General features: G+C 44.4%; 2 protein-coding genes across 2 annotated transcripts in view; one reads left to right on the top strand and one right to left on the bottom strand.

The window, feature by feature from the left end:
* Positions 1 to 3,978: 3,978 nt before the first annotated feature.
* Positions 3,979 to 9,832, top strand: RPL31 (ribosomal protein L31). Its single transcript, XM_019666515.1, has 5 exons — positions 3,979 to 4,083; positions 4,493 to 4,599; positions 7,969 to 8,094; positions 9,289 to 9,401; positions 9,742 to 9,832. Exons 2-5 carry the CDS (start codon positions 4,493 to 4,495, stop codon positions 9,771 to 9,773), a joined length of 378 nt encoding a protein of 125 aa, XP_019522060.1. The 5' UTR covers positions 3,979 to 4,083; the 3' UTR covers positions 9,774 to 9,832.
* Positions 9,833 to 10,693: 861 nt separating this feature from the next.
* Positions 10,694 to 17,684, bottom strand: part of TBC1D8 (TBC1 domain family member 8) — a 115,937-nt gene continuing 108,946 nt past the window's right edge. Inside the window, exons 18-20 of the mRNA XM_019666480.1 lie at positions 14,435 to 14,524; positions 13,918 to 14,015; positions 10,694 to 11,713 (exon numbers count right to left, since the gene is read on the bottom strand). Coding sequence (XP_019522025.1) covers positions 11,189 to 11,713; positions 13,918 to 14,015; positions 14,435 to 14,524 — 713 coding nt within the window. The 3' untranslated portion in view covers positions 10,694 to 11,188. The remainder of the gene's footprint in view (positions 11,714 to 13,917; positions 14,016 to 14,434; positions 14,525 to 17,684) is intronic.

Here is a 17,684-nt window from a genome sequence, read left to right as displayed (position 1 = left end):
CCTCAGATAGAAGCTTGTACATGTCTATACATTATTAAAAGACAGCTTTATAAAGAAACAAAATGCCCATCCATATCAATACTTTCTGACTTATTAAAACAATAACGATTAGGCATATCTATTATATCAACTCCTTTGTGAACTGCAACTACCTTTTTTATATGAGTATTTCTGTTTTACTGTAAGCATGAAGTCATGAGCTTGAGTCCTTTTATAAACTCAGCTTTTCTAATTAACCATTTGTTATTATTTTATGCGCATATTGGTGCAATTTTGCAAGCTCCCTTGGTTGGTGCCTTTATCTTTTTAGCATCACCTATCGGAAATCAGATTCCAGATTTCTTTCAGTTAACACAATCAAGGCCCAGCCTGATTTTTTTCCCCCCCTGCTTTCAACGCATGGAATCCGCTCCAAGGAGATCAGATTCCTTTTCATTGTTTTGTTGTTGTTGTTTTGTTTTGTTGTTTTATTTTGTTTTTAAAGCACTAGAGATTAAAACCTGGGTAACTAGGGTGAGAATGAGAGTTAGTATTGGGTAGAAGTCCTACTTCTATTGCTATTATTGGGCCATTTTGTGGTGATTGAGCCAAACATACATTTCTTTAAGGTCATGAAATCACGTTGATTTCTTCAATATTATGTATTTTACATAGTGTGTTGCTCTACCTTCCTAAAGTGATTTTGTCAACCACTAAGACTCCTAAATATCATATAAAGTCAGTTGTAAACTGTTGGCTTTAATTTCAAAAGACTTCTTGTGCCAGTTCTCTTATCCGTGTCTCCACTATTTTCCCCCAAGCCCGGGCCCCCCATTACAGCTGCATCACAGCCTCCTGCTTGATACCCACCCCCCAGGTTCCGGTCCCCTCACACAATACAAAGGGAGTTACAAAGCTCACAAAGTTCATTTTAGTGGCTTTGGTCTCTGGGAGGCCAGCAATGACTGGCCTGACCCTTGAGGCTTGGGAGGGAAGGAGAAGTTGGAGGAGCCTGCAGTCTAATGATCTCCAATCCTTCAAACCAAGTCGTTTTATTATATGTCTATTCAACCTTTACTTAAAGCAGCAGAGTTGACATCTGAGAGGGCCATTTTGTAGATTTCCACTGGCGGGGTCTATTTGCTTCAACAAGGGGTAGGATCTACTAACATTCCCACAGTTATATGGAAATTTGAATCAGCTGTCACCAGATTTCTGATTTATCATGGTGACACTTTATTGCCCCTATGGATAGTGCCCGGGAGGTGCTTAATTCCACTCTAGGTGCTGGGAACCAGTTAGAAAGGGTAGGATCCTATCTGCAGGGAGCGGAATAGGGAGTCAGGATCAGAAAGTAATCCCAGCAGGCCGTTATGTCATTAAAAGTCTTGAGGCAGGTTTCAGGTGCTTTGGAAGAGGAGAACAGGCAAAGTGAGGGGATGAGGGGAGCAATGGAGAGTGCCTTCAAAATGCTGGGGAGAAATGCTTTCTAACCTAGAATTCTATCCCAGTCAAAATAAATTCGAGGGTTGAATACATACCTTCAGATATGTGAGGTATCAAAAACTTTAGCTCCCATCCCCCTCTGTCTTAAGAAGCCACCAAATGGTGTGCTTCTGTGAAATAAGAGAGCTCATCAAGGATAAGGAGTGTGTGGATCCATGGATCCAACTGATGGATTCAGAATCCCTGGACTAGTGACATCTGGTTCCTAGGTTTCTGGGAAGCTCTAGAATGACCCCTTCTGGGCACCTCCTCAGAGCTCCCATCATCTCTCACGTCACATCTAAGCCACTTGTCCAAGCTCACTGCCTACTGCTACCGCAGGCCCCCCACCTTTTGCTCTCCTCTCAGTTTGTCTTCTTCCAGCCTTTGTGCCCTAAGGGACAGAATAGATGGAAAGCAGCCCAGCTCCATACTCACTCCTTACCCTGTCATCACCTGGCTTCTCCCCACTGCTCCAATAGTGAAACGTGTTAAAATTGCTGCTAATCTCCTCTTTGCAGAATCTAGTGGGTACCTCTCAGTTCTTGCCTTACTTGAACTCTGTAGCATTTAGAACCTGTTGACCACTCCAGCTTTCTTTGGACTTAGGAAAATATTTTCAAGTAAGTCTTTTCCTACTGTTCTAATGACACTTTACTAATTTCTTCAGCCTCCACTTCCCCACACCTCTTAAATGTAGTGAGTCTACACTAGTTTTCTCTCTCGAGGTCCTCTTAATTTTACCTCTTTATTTCTATAAAATCGGTCTGCCCCTTTCCAGTCCCATTGTAATTGCCTTAGTTCAGACCCTCCTCTTTTGTCTTTTATGTAGTTTCCTTCCACTAGTCTCCTTGCTACCAACTTGCCCCCACTCCCAATCTATTCTTCACAGTGTAACTAAATTAATTCTAAAACAAATCTGATCATGGCACTGCCCTCCTGAAATCCTTTCAGTGATTCATTAACTTACTCTTGAGTAATGCTCACATACTATCTCACCTCTCAGCCAGGCTGCTTGACCTTCCCCGAGCTGCACGCTCCGCCACTTCTCTGCCCAGCTATCTTCTGCCCTTCCTCCCAGACCCAGCACAAGCCTCCCAGGCCCACCTGTGGACGAAAGAATGTCCAAACCTGTAGAAAGTTTTGTAAGAATCTATTTGAGCTAAGTTTGAGGACATGGCAGTTCTGCAGCTTACTTTGTATTTAGAACCAAAAGAGAAAGCATAGGGAAAGTTACATGAAATCCACTGGTAGTATATTGAGGAGGCGGGAGAAAGCAAAGTGGAGGAATGTCTAGGATTGGATAAAAAGCAAAATGAAGAAACACATACTTCCTTTACATTGGTGGGTACAGGATAGTTAACATTTGACATAGTGAATAGAGATGGTATGTAGGCAAAATGGTAGTGAGTGGGCTTTTAGTGTCCGCACGCTCTGTGGCCAGTGAGTCTGCTTCTGAGGGGATCTGGAAAAGAAAATTACTTTGACATTTCAAAAATGTTATCTTAGATGCATAAGAATGATGGACAGGGACCTTTGCTAAGGAAGCTAATAGGCTTGGGAAGTTACTACTTGCCATGACCTGCCCAGTTAGGAATTACGATCAGGCCATCCTGTGTGGTTGCTGTCACTGGGCTTGCCAGGCCTGCCAACTAGCCCCCTGAGCTTGACAGGTCTGGCATGTTCGGCGTGGGTTGTGAAAGAATTCACAAAGCACAACGGATAGAAGTTAGAAAATTTATTTAAGCAAAGAAGCACAGATAAAGGAGTTGCTGGAATAGACAGATTCTAGAGTAGACAGCTGCAGCGGGTTTCTGTTTAGCTGGGGTTTTATATTTTTCTATGCAGGATGTAGGGTGCTTGTCAGCTAGCAAAGGGTTGCCCGTTGCAATTGGCTCTCCCTGGGAACTGTTCTGTTCCCACAGTCGGCCTGGGGAATCAGAGCCCAGCGGTTAATTTTTTTTAAGCTCGTTCCTGTTAACTCACAAGCGCCTTTCTGTTAACTCTTTACCTGTTTCATCAAGGTCTACCATGTCACCTCTTTTTGTTCATCAGGCCCGACAAGCCCCCTACAATGGCTCCAGTTTAGGACAATAACGACTCTCATTCATGAGTTTGCCCTGCTGGATGTGAGCACATCTGGAGTGGCAATTGTGTCTTAGTCATCTCTGGGACTGCCAGCCAGCACAGCGCAATACACAGAACTCAGGTTCAGTAAACGTTGCCCAATCAATGAATAAATGGGAAAAACAAAAGAAAGTCTTGTCTTCCGGGCCGTGCTCTCAGCCAGCTGGGGGCCTAGGTTTTTATTTCGTTTGACTTCCTCAGTGACATACTTTTCAGTTGGCATTTTCTACTAGCTTATATCTCAGAAAACAGGAGCAAATCACGGGAGAGAACGCCACACTCCAGAACAGCAGCCTAAGAACGCAGACGTAGGGTGCCCAGACCCCGCCCCCGAAGCCGGATCGCTTCTTTACCTCCGGCGCGCACCACTGACGTCACTGCCTCGCCTCTCGCTCCACCTGCTTCCAGGCAACCCGGAAGTTGTACTTGCGACGCTGCTTTCCCTCTCCCACAATACCTCGCGGCCTTTCTTTCCAACTTGGGCCTGGCAGGGTGAGTATGGCCGATGGGTCTCAGCATCAGGAATCTGGCCCCATCCTCGCCCGGGATTGCACTGACGGGGACAGTGGGCTCTCTTCTGAGCTGATCGGGGGCTCCGCGTTCCGGGGGACGGAAATTCGCGCTACATTTAAGGGCTCTCGTAACCCGGGAGGGAGAGTGGCGTAGAGGAGCCCTTGGCCGCAGAGGTTTCCGGGACGGAGGCTGCTGAGGGGCGCGGATGCTTGGGCCGGGGGACGGCCGGCTTGGCTCCACCGGGACCTGAGACTGCGGGGGCCTTGGCCGGGTCCTCTGCACCCGGAAGCGCCCTGACGGCGGCCTCGTGAAGCAGGGCCCGGGAGGAGGAAGGACTGGCCTGTGCTTGTCACCACTCTGTTCTGAGCCTCCTTGTCTCCGGGTTTAGATGGCTCCCGCAAAGAAGGGCGGCGAGAAGAAGAAGGGCCGTTCTGCCATCAACGAGGTAGTGACCAGAGAATACACCATCAACATTCACAAGCGCATCCATGGAGTGTGAGTATCCCTGCAGTTGCCCAAAGCCTTGCTGGTTGGGAGCTCCCGAACTCAATGCGTCTGGTTGTCGATTTGAGATCTGTCTAGTCGTTTAAAGGCTAAGTGGTCTAGAAATTACGCATTTTTTTAAAAAAAGCTCAGATCTAGTCCGTGGGCCGTATTTGGGGTTCATAGGGTTTAAAGTGTGTAATGCTGGGAGGTTAATGACTGGAAACGTGAGATTGAATAAGGTTCCTGAGAGAGCCAGTTGGGAGAACGTGATATGCTTTGTAATTGAATTAAATAAACCTGAGCAGGCTAAAGGGTGGAAGGTGTATGTGAGGGAAAGCGAATTTGAATGTCTCCAGACTCCAGTAAAATTAACCGTTTAATAAACCGTGTCCATCCCAGACTGAACGCTTAGTTCTTGGACTCACAGATAGTATTGGGTTGTCGGAAAAGTCATGACGTATTTTTTCCATGTTTTTCGTAATTAATGTTAGTTGAGTTGTACTACCAGAAGTGAAACTGCTGAGACAAAAAAAAGAATCTAATCAATGGCATTCTAGGACAATATTTGTGGTGAGGACCCAGGGGTGTTGTGAATTTGTGATGTAGGAGAATATCTGGAGTGATTTTGAACATTCTAGTTCCTTGTTTTTACTCTGAGGTTTGGTTTTTAGTTCTTAAGCTTAGTGCTTTCCTTTGTGCATGGTGTTTACTGCTGATAATGGAGACCAACTCTTTTCTCGACTCGTTGGAGTATTTTTAATAGCAAATGTTACATGGCGAAATAGTCTACTTGGGCACCAATCCGTGAAGCACAATTTCTTGCACTTGACTGTGCATGTCAGGACCCCTCATTTTGCGAGGGTTATTCGTACAGCAGCATCCACATTGGGCCTGGCATTCCAGCACTGCACTCCCAGCCAAGTGTGAGCCAAGGCGCACTGGTGCATTGTCTATTTGGGGTCTTTGCGATGGCTTCTGGGTCAGAAATCCAGTGCCGCCTTGGTGCTTTAATGCTGCTTGTGAGGAACATGCTCTTCCCCACCCCGTTATTTGGGGCTTGCACACATTCATTTGGGGAGCGTATCAAGCACTTGCTGTGTGCATATTAGACACTGGCCTGGGCTCTGCAGATTCGGCACAGAACCAGACCCTGCTGTCTTACTCAGTTGAGGAAGTTAGACAAGCATTTAGATATAAAATGGAAAAAGTGCCAAGTGGGAAAGCAAGTCACTGGGTGAAAAGGGATGTTGTTTTAAAGGCCACACAGGTAATGGACTTTTGAAAAGTGGGTGTGAGCCATTGCAGGTGGGCAAGTTTTTCAGGCGTGTTGTGCTTTGGACAAAAGCCACAAGTGAGACCTATGTGGTACTAAACCCTTTGGTCATTTCTGTCCTTACTTGGTTGGCAGCAGTTGACACTTAATTGTCATTCTGTGGAAATGCTTTATTCCTTTTACTTCCAGAGATTCCAGTCTTGTGTTTTTCTTCTTCTCTATCGGCTCCTTCTCAGTCTGCTTTGTTGGTTCCTCCTCAGAACCCATTCTCTTAATGTTGAGGAGACTCAGGACTCAGTTGCTCTTTTCTATATCTGTGCTTTGTAATAGCAGCTAGTCCAGTCTGAGGGCCTCAAATGTCCAACTGCTGTTACCTGCTATACTTGGGTGTTTGAATAGGCATCTCAAACTTTACATGGCTCCAAACCAAACTTCTGACATCCATGTCCAACTCTAACCTTCCCAGTTCTCTGTGGCCTTGCCTGTTTCAGTCACTGGCGAGTGAGCGTGTCTTTTTGGCTCTGCCTGCCTTCCAGTATGATCAGTTGCACTGGCGCCTCCACCAATTTCTGTCACTTGAATGGTTACAGTTACAGCTCCTTGTTCCCTTCCCCGCCCCTAAACACCTGCACTGGCTTCCCTTCTCGTTCAGATTAGAAGCCAGCGTTCTTGCCATGATTCCATATGGGCTGGCCAGTTATTTTAATCATACCAGGCATGCACCTGGTTCAGGGTACCTGTTTGGTTTTTTTTCCTTTTTTCCCTCTTCCTGAAGGCTTCTCTCACACATACCTAGATGGCTGTCCGCATCACTCCAATGTCTCCTTGGCCATCTTGTTCATACCTATAATCCCCTTCTCTCTTTTCCCTGGTTTATTTTTGTCTGTTGGACTTGATATCATTTGATGTGTTCCAGGAGGGTCACCTACATAAGCTGACGGACAGGATTTTGTCTGTTATACCGAGTGCTGCTCTAGCACCTTTTATTTCTGGATGGTTAAATATTAAAGTGAATGATGTGAGCTTGCTTTGCATGCTAGAAATAACAAGGAGGCTGGTGCGAGTAGAACTGGGAGCAGAGGAAATGTGATAAGAGAAAAGGCAAGTGAGGTGTGGGGTGGGTGGAGAGTCGGATCTTTTTGTGGGTCATGGGAAGTCACTGAAGTTTTTAGAGCAGAATTTAGTCATTGGTGTGCTTTGTGACTTTTACTGGGTTTCATAAAGTCTGCCTAACAAGCGTGGAGCACCTGTTGTGTGCCTGGTGCTGAACATTGGGTTGCAGAGGTGAATAATTGATGGGGCCCTTTCTCTGACGTTCAGTTTTGGGGTGGTAGGACACCTCTTTAGACTTTGCTCTCAGCCCTACTTGGAATGGCCATCACTTAACCGAACATCTGACCATTTCTGCCAGTAGCAAAGTTTTGCTTTTTCACCCCTTATTTAAGTGAACGCTTCAATGAAGTTCAGATGGTTTCATGTACCCTTATGTAAACAGCGCGTTAATAGTACCTAGTTCCGAGTCAGGACGCACAGGAGTTGATGATGGCGCCTGACACAGGCATGAGCTCCATGGAAGTAACTTGTCCATGTCATACTTTGTGAGATCTATACATTGTAGGCCCCTGCTCTTGAGGCACAGACCAAGTTAATGGCCTTAGCAATTGGTATTGACTGCTCTCCCAAAACATGCTGTGTCTGAAGGTGTGACAAATAATTATATTTTGATCTGGGGGTGCTTGCTGTATTTATACTGTATACAGTGTTATATGCTTTATATTCAAGCATATTTAACATCATTATTTGATTCGCCTTCACAGGCGATATTAGAGCTTGGGCTGTTTTTATCAGGAGAGGGTTGAGCAATGGGTATATCAGCATAACTTAAATGATCATATGCAGAGCCCTTATCCTACATTGCTGAAAGTGGATTGGGCATCATCTGTGTCCCGAGTATTAGTTGCTGGGCATTAATTACATGCTAGTGGGGAAAAAAGGATTGATCCTGCCTTGTTAAAAGTTTGGTTTAGAATTCTTTTATGAAAATAGGACATAAGTACTTCGATTTTTTGTACTCCATTAATTCATTTATTATGTCCGAATCGCAGGGGTTTCAAGAAGCGTGCCCCTCGGGCACTCAAAGAGATCCGGAAATTTGCCATGAAGGAGATGGGAACCCCAGATGTGCGCATTGACACCAGACTCAACAAAGCTGTCTGGGCCAAAGGAATAAGGTGCTAAAGTAATCTGTGTTAGAAGATGAACCTTTGAAATTACACTAGCTTACCCAGCTCACTGCGCAGTCTATATAAATAGTTCGGTAATTAGCTAATATACATGGACGTATAAAAAACAGTGTGGCAATAACTCAGAGGGTGGGGTAGCACCTGCAGGGAAGGCCTATGACATGGTATTTGAAATGAGACCCAAATGATGAAGCCAACGGGGTGAGGGACGGGTAGGAGCATTGCACAGAGAACAAACTGTGTGATCTGGGAACAGGTCAATGGAGGTGGAGTCAAATAGGATGGAGAGTGAGGCAGGGGACAGATATGTGGGATCTTGTAGGACATGGCAAAGAGTTTGGATTTTTCTCTAGAAACTTGGAGCACTGGTTTCCAACTGTGGGCAATGTCAATAGTGCCGAGGTTGAAAACCCCTGCATAGAAGCAGGAGGGTGGTTTTTGCTGTGGAGGACGATGTAAGGTGTCAGGGTGGAAGTGGGACCAGCCAAGGGAAGAGGCACTGGCACGGGCTAGGTGATACCATGAGACTGAAACAGGCGGGGTGCAGCATTGGGGTGGTTTCCAACATTGGGGCTGGATGGGATGGCAGGGACCTGAGATTGAGTCCTGCAGAGTGGGCTGGCATTTAGAATTCTGAAATGTGTCTAATAAAGGAGCCGCCAATGATGGCTGCTTTGACATCAGGGAGGAGTGGTGTCATGGGAGCCCAGAGTAGGCCCGAATTTCGAGACACTTCACATCCTGAGACCAGTACAAGGAAATGCAGTTCACTGTGATGCTGCTGAGGGTTGTGTGCATAAGAGAGGGAAACTGGACATATAATAGTCTTACGTTTAGTAGGGCCTGCTGAGTTAAATTTAACATAGGCAAAGCCCATTACCATGATGTCTGTGCTGGTGATAAAGGGGGAAACCTGGCGTGTTCAGTACGGATTTCCACATAGGTTGAATGTCAGTGGTGGCTGCCTATTAGGATAGGTGTCCATCCTGATGAGTGTTTGGTAAACATCTTCCTGTGGGTGCGTTTATTTTCCAGGGAACTCAGAGACACCTGTAATGGCTGGTGGTCAGGTTAGAGCAAAAGACAGCATAGTGCAGTGGGGACAGGATGTGTGGATACAGTTGGTGGCTATTTTCGTGAGAGGAGAAATTGACTTTAGCAGCACATTTATATTTTTATTAGGAATGTCCCATACCGTATCCGGGTGCGGTTGTCCAGAAAGCGTAATGAGGATGAAGATTCACCAAATAAGCTCTATACATTGGTTACCTATGTACCTGTCACCACTTTCAAAAGTAAGTTTTATTCCATTCCACAAAGCTGTTTAGATTAGAAGAACCTCGTTAGCTCTTCTATAATCTGAATGTATCTGTCCAGCAAATGCTGTACCTCCCCCCCCCCCATATGCCTGGCGTCCTTCCTGTAGGGTATGAGTAACAGGCATGACCACTAAACCTTTTTTGTCGTGGCATGAGAAAACGCAGGACACAAACTGGGTCCATATCTGGGTTGTAACAAGGTCACAGCGAGTACTATTACTTGCCTAGACCTTTCAGGAAAAGGTTTTTTGAGTGTTAAATGTATGAAACATGATGTGGGTATGGAAGGTGACTATCTTTGTCGCTTCTTTTGCAGATCTACAAACAGTTAATGTGGATGAGAACTAACTGCTGATTGTCGAATAAAGTTATAAAACTGCCTTTGAGGTTTGGTTTTCAGTTTCTAATTGCAGTGTGATAATGTTTGTATATCTCAAAGTAGTTCCAATTACAGAATCATTGGGGGAGCTTTCCTAAATGACTACGTGTTCTGTCCCTTATCCCCAGCCCCTGGAGTTTCTGAAAACCTGCTTTAGGCTCTGTCCAAATATTCAAAGTGATTTTGAAGGGTAGCCTGGCTCTAGGACGACTGTTTAGGTAGTTGGTACATTGGAGGTATATATAATGTTGGTGCTTTCACGTGCATGCTTCATTAATTCTAAGATAAACTTTTTCCAGAAACTGGCATGTAGAACTCAATTGCCATTGGCCATGTTTCATATCAACAAATTAAAATGATGCAATTAACAGCATCTTAGATTTAATGAAATGCACTTGGTAGTGTCCTTAAACTTCTGCCTGTAACTATTGAGTATGATGGTCAAAAGGTATAGAATTGTCTCCTAAAAAGTTGATTTTTGATGGGGTAACCAGATTATGTTTAAGTTACATATACAGTTAATAGTTAATACTTACGCTCACTTGTAAGGACCCCATGAGGTATTTTTAGTCCCAGTTTACATGGAGCTAAAGCTGAGAGGTAAAGCTTCTTATACAATCCAAAATCTGCTGAATTCAGCCTAAAAGCAAGGCTGTTGCAAGGATTATATTACATTAGTGTTTACACCACTGTGGGTCTCTGCAGAAGCCCTGGTGGTGGTGGTGGTGGTGGCAGTACACAGCCCAGGGATGGCTGAGGACCACCCGTAGTGCTGCTGAGAACAAAGGCCTTGGGGAGGAGGCGAGGGAGTGGACAGCTCCAGCTCATCTGGTCACTGGCACAATCCAGGCCTTAGTCACTCAAATAACTGTCAGGTATAAACAAGGAACAAAGTCAATACAAAAATTTCTTATTAAAAAACTTGGGAGGCCAACATTGAAAGCATGGTTTGTACACAACATTTTTGTAAGGACAAAGTGAATACAATCAAATATATTAAAATGGTTTCAATTACCAGCATTGAAACAAAATTAGTGCAAAAAAAAAAAAGCGAAACAATTGCACAGATCGTGGCTCTTAGATCTTGAAAGTGAACTTGATTCCTGACCTCCCAGTATCTGAATGAAAACGAGCTGGGGCGCCACTTTGTCCCTGGGTTAGCATGACACACTGGGCTCTTACGTTCATCTGAGAACAATCACAGCAGAAGTGCCCATTTCAGCAGATCTGATCAAAGTGAAACTGATAATTCTAAAAGAATAAATAGAAGTGCCTGTGGGTTGCATCAGCTCCCTGGGCCACAGTTGGGGCTGTCAGGTGGTTGCTTACCTGGATACCCAGCATGTGAAAATATACTCACAGGGGGTTAGACTAACGTCTGGGTTTATGGGCTGACAGCCCATGAGGCTGTCATCCGTGCTTTGGTATGGCAGGCCCGTCTCCTCAGCAAACCACTATCCTGCTTGAGTTCAGGCTGTGATTGGCTGCTCATTTCAAAAGTTTTGAGATTGTACTGATTGAGCTTGGCATTTTCAAGTTTGGATTTAATGTCCAGTGGCTTTTCAAAAAAGTTGACTAATGACTGTTCAGTCAGAAGTGAAGCTAAAATATGTTCAAGGGAGACAGTCCAGTCCCCTTCTGCCTCTTCAGGGAGTGCCCCGGAGTCCTGGGGGGTTGTCTCGGTGTCCGTGTCTGCAAAAACCGAGTCCTGCTCAGGAGACAGCGCTGCAACCTGCAGCTCCCCCCCACCCTCCTGGGAGAAGCTTCCAGAGCTGTTGCTTCGCTGCCCCACTTCCCCAATTTGCAGCAGCAGAGTGGTTACTGTGGCAATGGCCTGATACAGATCATTTTCTTCTGGATCTTCGTGGAACATACTGTACAAAGTTTTACAGAACTGGATAAATTCTCTCTGGAATAAAAAAAAGGTATACAGCAGCATAACCAAGATGGGAATATAATGCATTTTTTTAAAATTTGATACTGGGCTGGCCAAGTGGCTCAGTTGGTTAAGAGCACAAGCTCTGAGAAACGGTCACTGGTTCGATTCCCACATGGGCCAGTGAGCTGTGCCCTAGCTGAGCTGCCAATAGGTGGCAGGATGGCTCAGCTGGTGAGAGGACATGCTCCTAACAACAAGGTTGCCTGTTTGAGATGGTGGGCTACGCCTGCCTGCAACTAAGGACTGAACTCGGCACCTTGAGCTGAGCTGCCACCTGGGTAGCTCGGGATAGAGCGGCGCACTCTTAACAACAAGGCTGACGGTTTGACTCTCGCATGGAATGGTGGCTACGCCCACCCGCAACTAATTGAACACAGCACCTTGAGCTGAGAGGTGCGACTGGACTTGGAGCTGAGCTTGCTGTGCCCTCCACAACTAAGATTGAAAGGACAACAACTTGGCTGTTCCTCTTCCCCAATTAAAAAACAAAAACCTTGATACTTAGTTCTGGGCGAACTTATTTGAAGCTGAATGTAAGAAGGTAGTCTCTGCCCTTTGACTCCAGGGAATTTCAGCCCACTCACAGGTGTGCTATTTGTCTACACAGCAACTATTAAGAAATGTGCATAAACTAGAGGATACGCACACCCTATAACCTAGCAAGTCAACTTGTAGACATGCATCCAAAAGCTATGCATAGATCTGTTTATAGGGATGTTTAAGCTAAGGGTTATAGTAGAAAAAAAGTTGGGAACAGCTTAATTATGGCTAAAATTATGGTTCTGGTGGGATCCCATGCAGCAACTAAAGGCTATAAAATGTATGACGGTGGTGCCTGGTGCTTTCTCACATTCACACTCCTGTCCACACTGGACTCTATTGTGATGAGATGCTCCATGTGGAATTACACTGCACGATTACTCTAGGAATAGCAAAATGGTGGGGGACTACTTTAATAAATACATAATGATTTGGGAGAAATATCTAAATGAAAAGAAGGTATTGACAGCCAATTTTTGTTTATAGGAAAAAAAAGTTGATGTTAAATGTGTGTCGGGGCTGGCTGACTGGTTCGTTGGTTGAGAGTTGGCTTGGGAGTGTGAGCTCTCAGCAACCGGGCTGCCAGTTCAGATCCCACATGGGCCAGTGATGGTGTACCCTCTACAGCTAAGATGGTGAACAACAGCTCGACCTGGAGCTGGGCTGCCGTGAGATACCACGAGTGGCTGGCAGCTGCTGTGAGGGGCTGTCCGATGGCCGGCAACCGAACTGCCTCACCCAGGAAGAGCGCAATGATAATACCAACATGGGCCAGTGAAGCGACGTCCTCCACAGCTAGACTGAAGAACAAAAAGGACAGCAACTTGTCTGTTCCCCTTCCCCCAATTCCCCAGCACTGTTCCCTCCCCCAATTCCCCAATAGAAGAAGACAACAACAAAAAAAAAACATGTGTGTCAGAATACTGACAGCTCTGGGAGATGAGATTTAACTGGCTTTATATCCAGGGAGTAGAAAAAAAAAACATTTGAAAGCAACTCCCTCCGCACAGTAGAGCAACACTTCCCAAATATGTCAGAAACGAATCCCACAAAATGGTTTGTGGTAAAAAAAAAACCCTAAATTCCACTCTCAAAGGCTCACAGTCCATACTGGCACCAACAAAGATTTAGGTTCTATAGTAAAAGATAGGTTTCAACTTAAAGCCTACATTTCCCAAACATTGGGAGGACCCCTTTTAAAACAAAAGGACCTGCCACCTCATATGAGGCTTGAATGTCGAGAACCCTCTTGTGGAGACTGCTAAGATTTCAGAGACTTATCAGTACTATGTATTACGAAGTCAGTGATTTTCAAGAAACAAGAGTAAGGGGGTATGCTGCATCCACACCCCCAAATGCTTCTGTCGCTCAAGGGAATAAATCATAACCTGGGTAAGTGAATTTGATATAAAAACTTAAAAGACGTGAAGTGTGGTAGCCTGTTTTGAAGAGCTTTGACTATCTGAATGGATCACATTTAAATATTTACCACTTAATCACCACGATGTTCAGCTAGAAGTTACAAAATCCTTTGATTATGGCTTTGGAGGTAAAGGGGCCCTGGCTTAATCAAGCTTCCCAACAAATCATTTGGCAAAATGATTTATTCTGTGTATAGAGTCCCAAGTCCGTACCTGACTCATTTTCGGCAACTCAGTCTCCCCTTTGTCTTTTTCTTTGGCTAAATCCTTAATCATCTGCTTCAGCTGTTTCTGATAATCACTTGTATCACCTGAGATAAAAGAAACTCTATATAATTTAATCCAAATAAATTCAATGAAAGCGATAATATGCGGAAGGGGATGGTAAGGGGAAGAGGTATTCCACCGAGCAAATCCATATGCAAACTGAGAAGCGCAGATGACATCACAGGGACAGTTGGTTCTGCAACTGACCACGAATGGAGTGTGGCAGCTGGGGACTCCTCTTGCTACAAGAGGACCCTGAAACATTGCTTAAGCAAGAGCAATAAACATGTAGGGTCAAGGGGCAGTCACCCCTTAGACTGTAACTCGGGAAGGTTTCTGGCCTCTGGAAGCAGTGTTATCTCAGAAGGGAGCAGATAAGTCAGCTTCTAAGAAAATCACGAAGTCTTGTGCCTGACGGAAGGTAACAATGAGACATTAAGGTAACAATGAAAGAGGTACGTGCCATTTGATTTCCCAAAAACCAGGGGTCTTGATGTCGACAGCAGAGGATTCTTTAATGGTGACTGGCTGTCTCGGTCATTTTCAGTGAGTGCTTAAAAAAAAAAAAAATTGTCTTAGCCAAAACCAAAGCATTTTAGGTAAGAAAGAACTAAAGGCTAAACTGGCAGCCTTTGGGCTACAGAGTTTTTAGGGTCTGAATCCAGGTGTACACCAAGCACTGAAGAGACAGTAAAGAAAACATCATACACACCAGGTAATGCCTTTTCCTGGGCCTATGTAGATACTGTTGTAATTAATGACACAAATTTACAGGACATGGTTGATACTGACCTGCAAAAATGGATGTAGTAAGATCCCATTTTGTAAAATTTAAATTCATGTACGTAAATACACAAAAATAACAATTATTGGAATCCTGATAACACTGCTGGTGGAAACAAAGTGTTAGAGCCATTTTGGAAAACAGTCTGGCAGTTCCTCACAAAGTTAAACATGAATTACCACTCAGCCCAGAAAGTCCACTAGGTATAAACCAAAGGGAAATGAAAACATACCCACTCAAAAACTTGTACACAAGTGTTTGTAGCAGCATTGTTCCTAAGAGCCAAAAAGTGGAAACAAACCCAAATGTCCATCAGTGAGTGAATGGATGAAGAAGCTATGGCACTCCCATAGCTGGAGTATTGAATTAAACAATAAAAAGGAATGGAGCACTGATACATGCTATGACATGGATGAACCTTGAAAACATACCAAGTAAAAGCAGCCAGATACAAAACTGCATACCTTGTATGATTCCATTTATATGAAAAGTCGAGAATAAGCAAACTACAGACGGGGAAAATGAACTGGGGGCAATGGCTTAAAGGTATGGGCTTTCTTTTTGGGGCAATGAAAATGTTCTAAAGTTGTGGTGACAGTTGCATAACAATATACTAAAAATCATTGGATTGTACACTTTAAGTGAACTGTAGATCAATAAAGCTGTTAGAGGGTCGGCCAAGTGGCGCATTGGTTGAGTTGGCTTGGGAGCGCCAGCTCTGAGCAGCAGGGCCCTGGTTCGGATCCCACAAGAGGGCCAGTGACGCTGTGCCCTCTACAGCTAAGATGGTGAACAACAGCGCGACCTGGAGCTGGGCTGCCATGAGTTGCCGGCGACAGCATAGGCTGCAGCAGGGCTGTAGTGGGCTGCTGTAAGCTACCGTAAGTGGCTGGCAGCCAGCGTGAGCAGACAGCAGCTGGCGTGAGCTGCCGTGAGCCGCCATGAGCGACCATCCAATGGCGGCGAGAGACTGCCTGACCCGGGAAGAGCGCAACGATCACAATACAAACACAGGCCCGTGAAGCGACGTCCTCCACAACTAGACTGAAGAACAAAAGGAGAGCAACTTGTCTGTTCCCCTTCCCCAGTTCCCCAGCGTTGTTCCCCTCCCCCAACTCCCCAATAAAATCTTTTTAAAAAATAAAGCTGTTAGAAATAAAACTAAAGGGGATTACAGACAGGATCCTCCTATTTTAAAAAGGTTGAAGCTTAAACTAGTATAAGCCATTCACAGAAGAAATCAAAGGCAAAATTCAATTGTGATTGAACAAATATCCACAAGATGGCACCAAAGCCTTGAAAAGCTACCCTTCTTCCTTGGAAGGTAGGTTTCGGGGTGGTTTTTTTTTTCTATAACAAAGATACTGAGTCTATTTTGCTTGCTTGCTCGTTTGTTTTTTTAACCAACTTTTCTCAAAACAAATTCTACCCAGTAGCACACGTGACAATCCACTCAGAAACTGAACAGCAGGAAAATTACAAACCCTGGATGGTAGTTGGGGCAGTCATGATGGAAAAGGATTTCCTAGGTAATAGCTCCTGAGAAGTCCAGAGCATACTGGGTCCCTACCTTCAAAGAGCATGGTATATCAAACAGGAGAAATGTACACAACTCACTCTAACAAAATGCTCTAACAGAAGAACCAACACACAAATGTCACGGGAGCACAGAGTGGAACAAATAATTCAAGGGGTGGGTGAGTGTCCAGAAAGGAGGCAAGTGAAGAATCAACAGTGACGCGGGACCAGAAGCCAACCAACCACATACAGAAAATGTCACCCAGACTGGACACTAGGGGACACTGGAGGAGGCTTGGAGCTCGCTGAAAGAAACTTACCTATTTATGATCAGAAATAAAGGATACAATGCATTAGGGAACAATCAAATGTACTCTCAGCCTTTTTAAATGAGCTATTTGAACTAACATAAATGTAGTGTTATTTTTATATTCCATTATATGTATAATTCATAATTCAAGACTAAATGGGGTAACAGACATTACTCTTTAAGGTTTTCATTGTGTCACTCACTTCAAGGACTGCACAAGTTAAACTCTGATGAATGATTTACATTTGGTTATCTGAAACTCCCTTATCTGCTGGAAGAGTACATCTGCTTTCAACACAATGTGTCCTTCAGATGTCATTGAGATGCTATAGTCATCACAATACCATTCTCCGTCATATTTCTTGCAAAGGCAACACAGTGCTTCCTCCTACCACTACATTGTGGTTGGAAAAAGCAAATTAAATTATAGGACTTGCATTTGTATTAATTAGGAATTCTGATATATCCAAGTCATAGATAGGAAAATCAACTAAAGTATCCAGCTTGTGTTTCAGATATCTACTGTAAAAAGATCACTTGAGATGTAACAAGTGCTAGACGTTGGGATCATACATCCAATTTCTTAGTGGATTTCTGACAATTGGGATAATACCAGGGATCTCACTTTTCTTTTAAAGAGTATAGTGCAGGGGTGGCTGGTTAGCTCAGTTGGTTAGAGTGCTGGCTCATAATGCCAAGGTTGCCGGTTCGATCCCCACGTGGGCCACTGACCTGCATCCTCCACAACTAGATTGAAACAACTACTTGAAGCTGCTGGGTCCTGGAAAAAAAAACCAGTTCCCCAATTAAATAACAAAAAAAAGTTCAGTGCAAACTTAGTTTCACAAAAGTTTTTTTTTTTAGGTTTGTGTTCTACACTCTTCATAGGCAATTTTCAAAATCTTCAAGTTGCATTTTTAACTCAATCCCAGTCCAAAAACAGATCTCATCCAGCCTGTTGTCTCTCACCAAATCAGGTGTGCCTGATATCATTTCTGACATGGTTGATGTCAGTATTGCCTAAGTTGGCAGACCGGGATGTAAACACTGCTTTTTTGTGTGTCCTGTGAGAAGTTGACCTTTGCAAGTTTCCTCATACAT

The sequence above is a fragment of the Hipposideros armiger genome, unplaced genomic scaffold (genome assembly GCF_001890085.2).
Source record: "Hipposideros armiger isolate ML-2016 unplaced genomic scaffold, ASM189008v1 scaffold_472, whole genome shotgun sequence".
NCBI lineage: Eukaryota > Metazoa > Chordata > Mammalia > Chiroptera > Hipposideridae > Hipposideros > Hipposideros armiger.
Note: the sequence above shows the minus strand (reverse complement) of the source record. Positions and strands in the feature narration are given on the sequence as shown.

What these genes read in the sequence shown, in the direction of transcription:
- RPL31 (XM_019666515.1), top strand. Translation starts at nt 4,493, where the DNA reads ATGGCTCCCGCAAAGAAGGGCGGCGAGAAGAAGAAGGGCCGTTCTGCC. An exon ending in CACAAGCGCATCCATGGAGT is followed by an intron (nt 4,600 to 7,968) that starts GTGAGTATCCCT and finishes TCCGAATCGCAG; the next exon opens with GGGTTTCAAGAAGCGTGCCC. An exon ending in ACCTGTCACCACTTTCAAAA is followed by an intron (nt 9,402 to 9,741) that starts GTAAGTTTTATT and finishes CTTCTTTTGCAG; the next exon opens with ATCTACAAACAGTTAATGTG.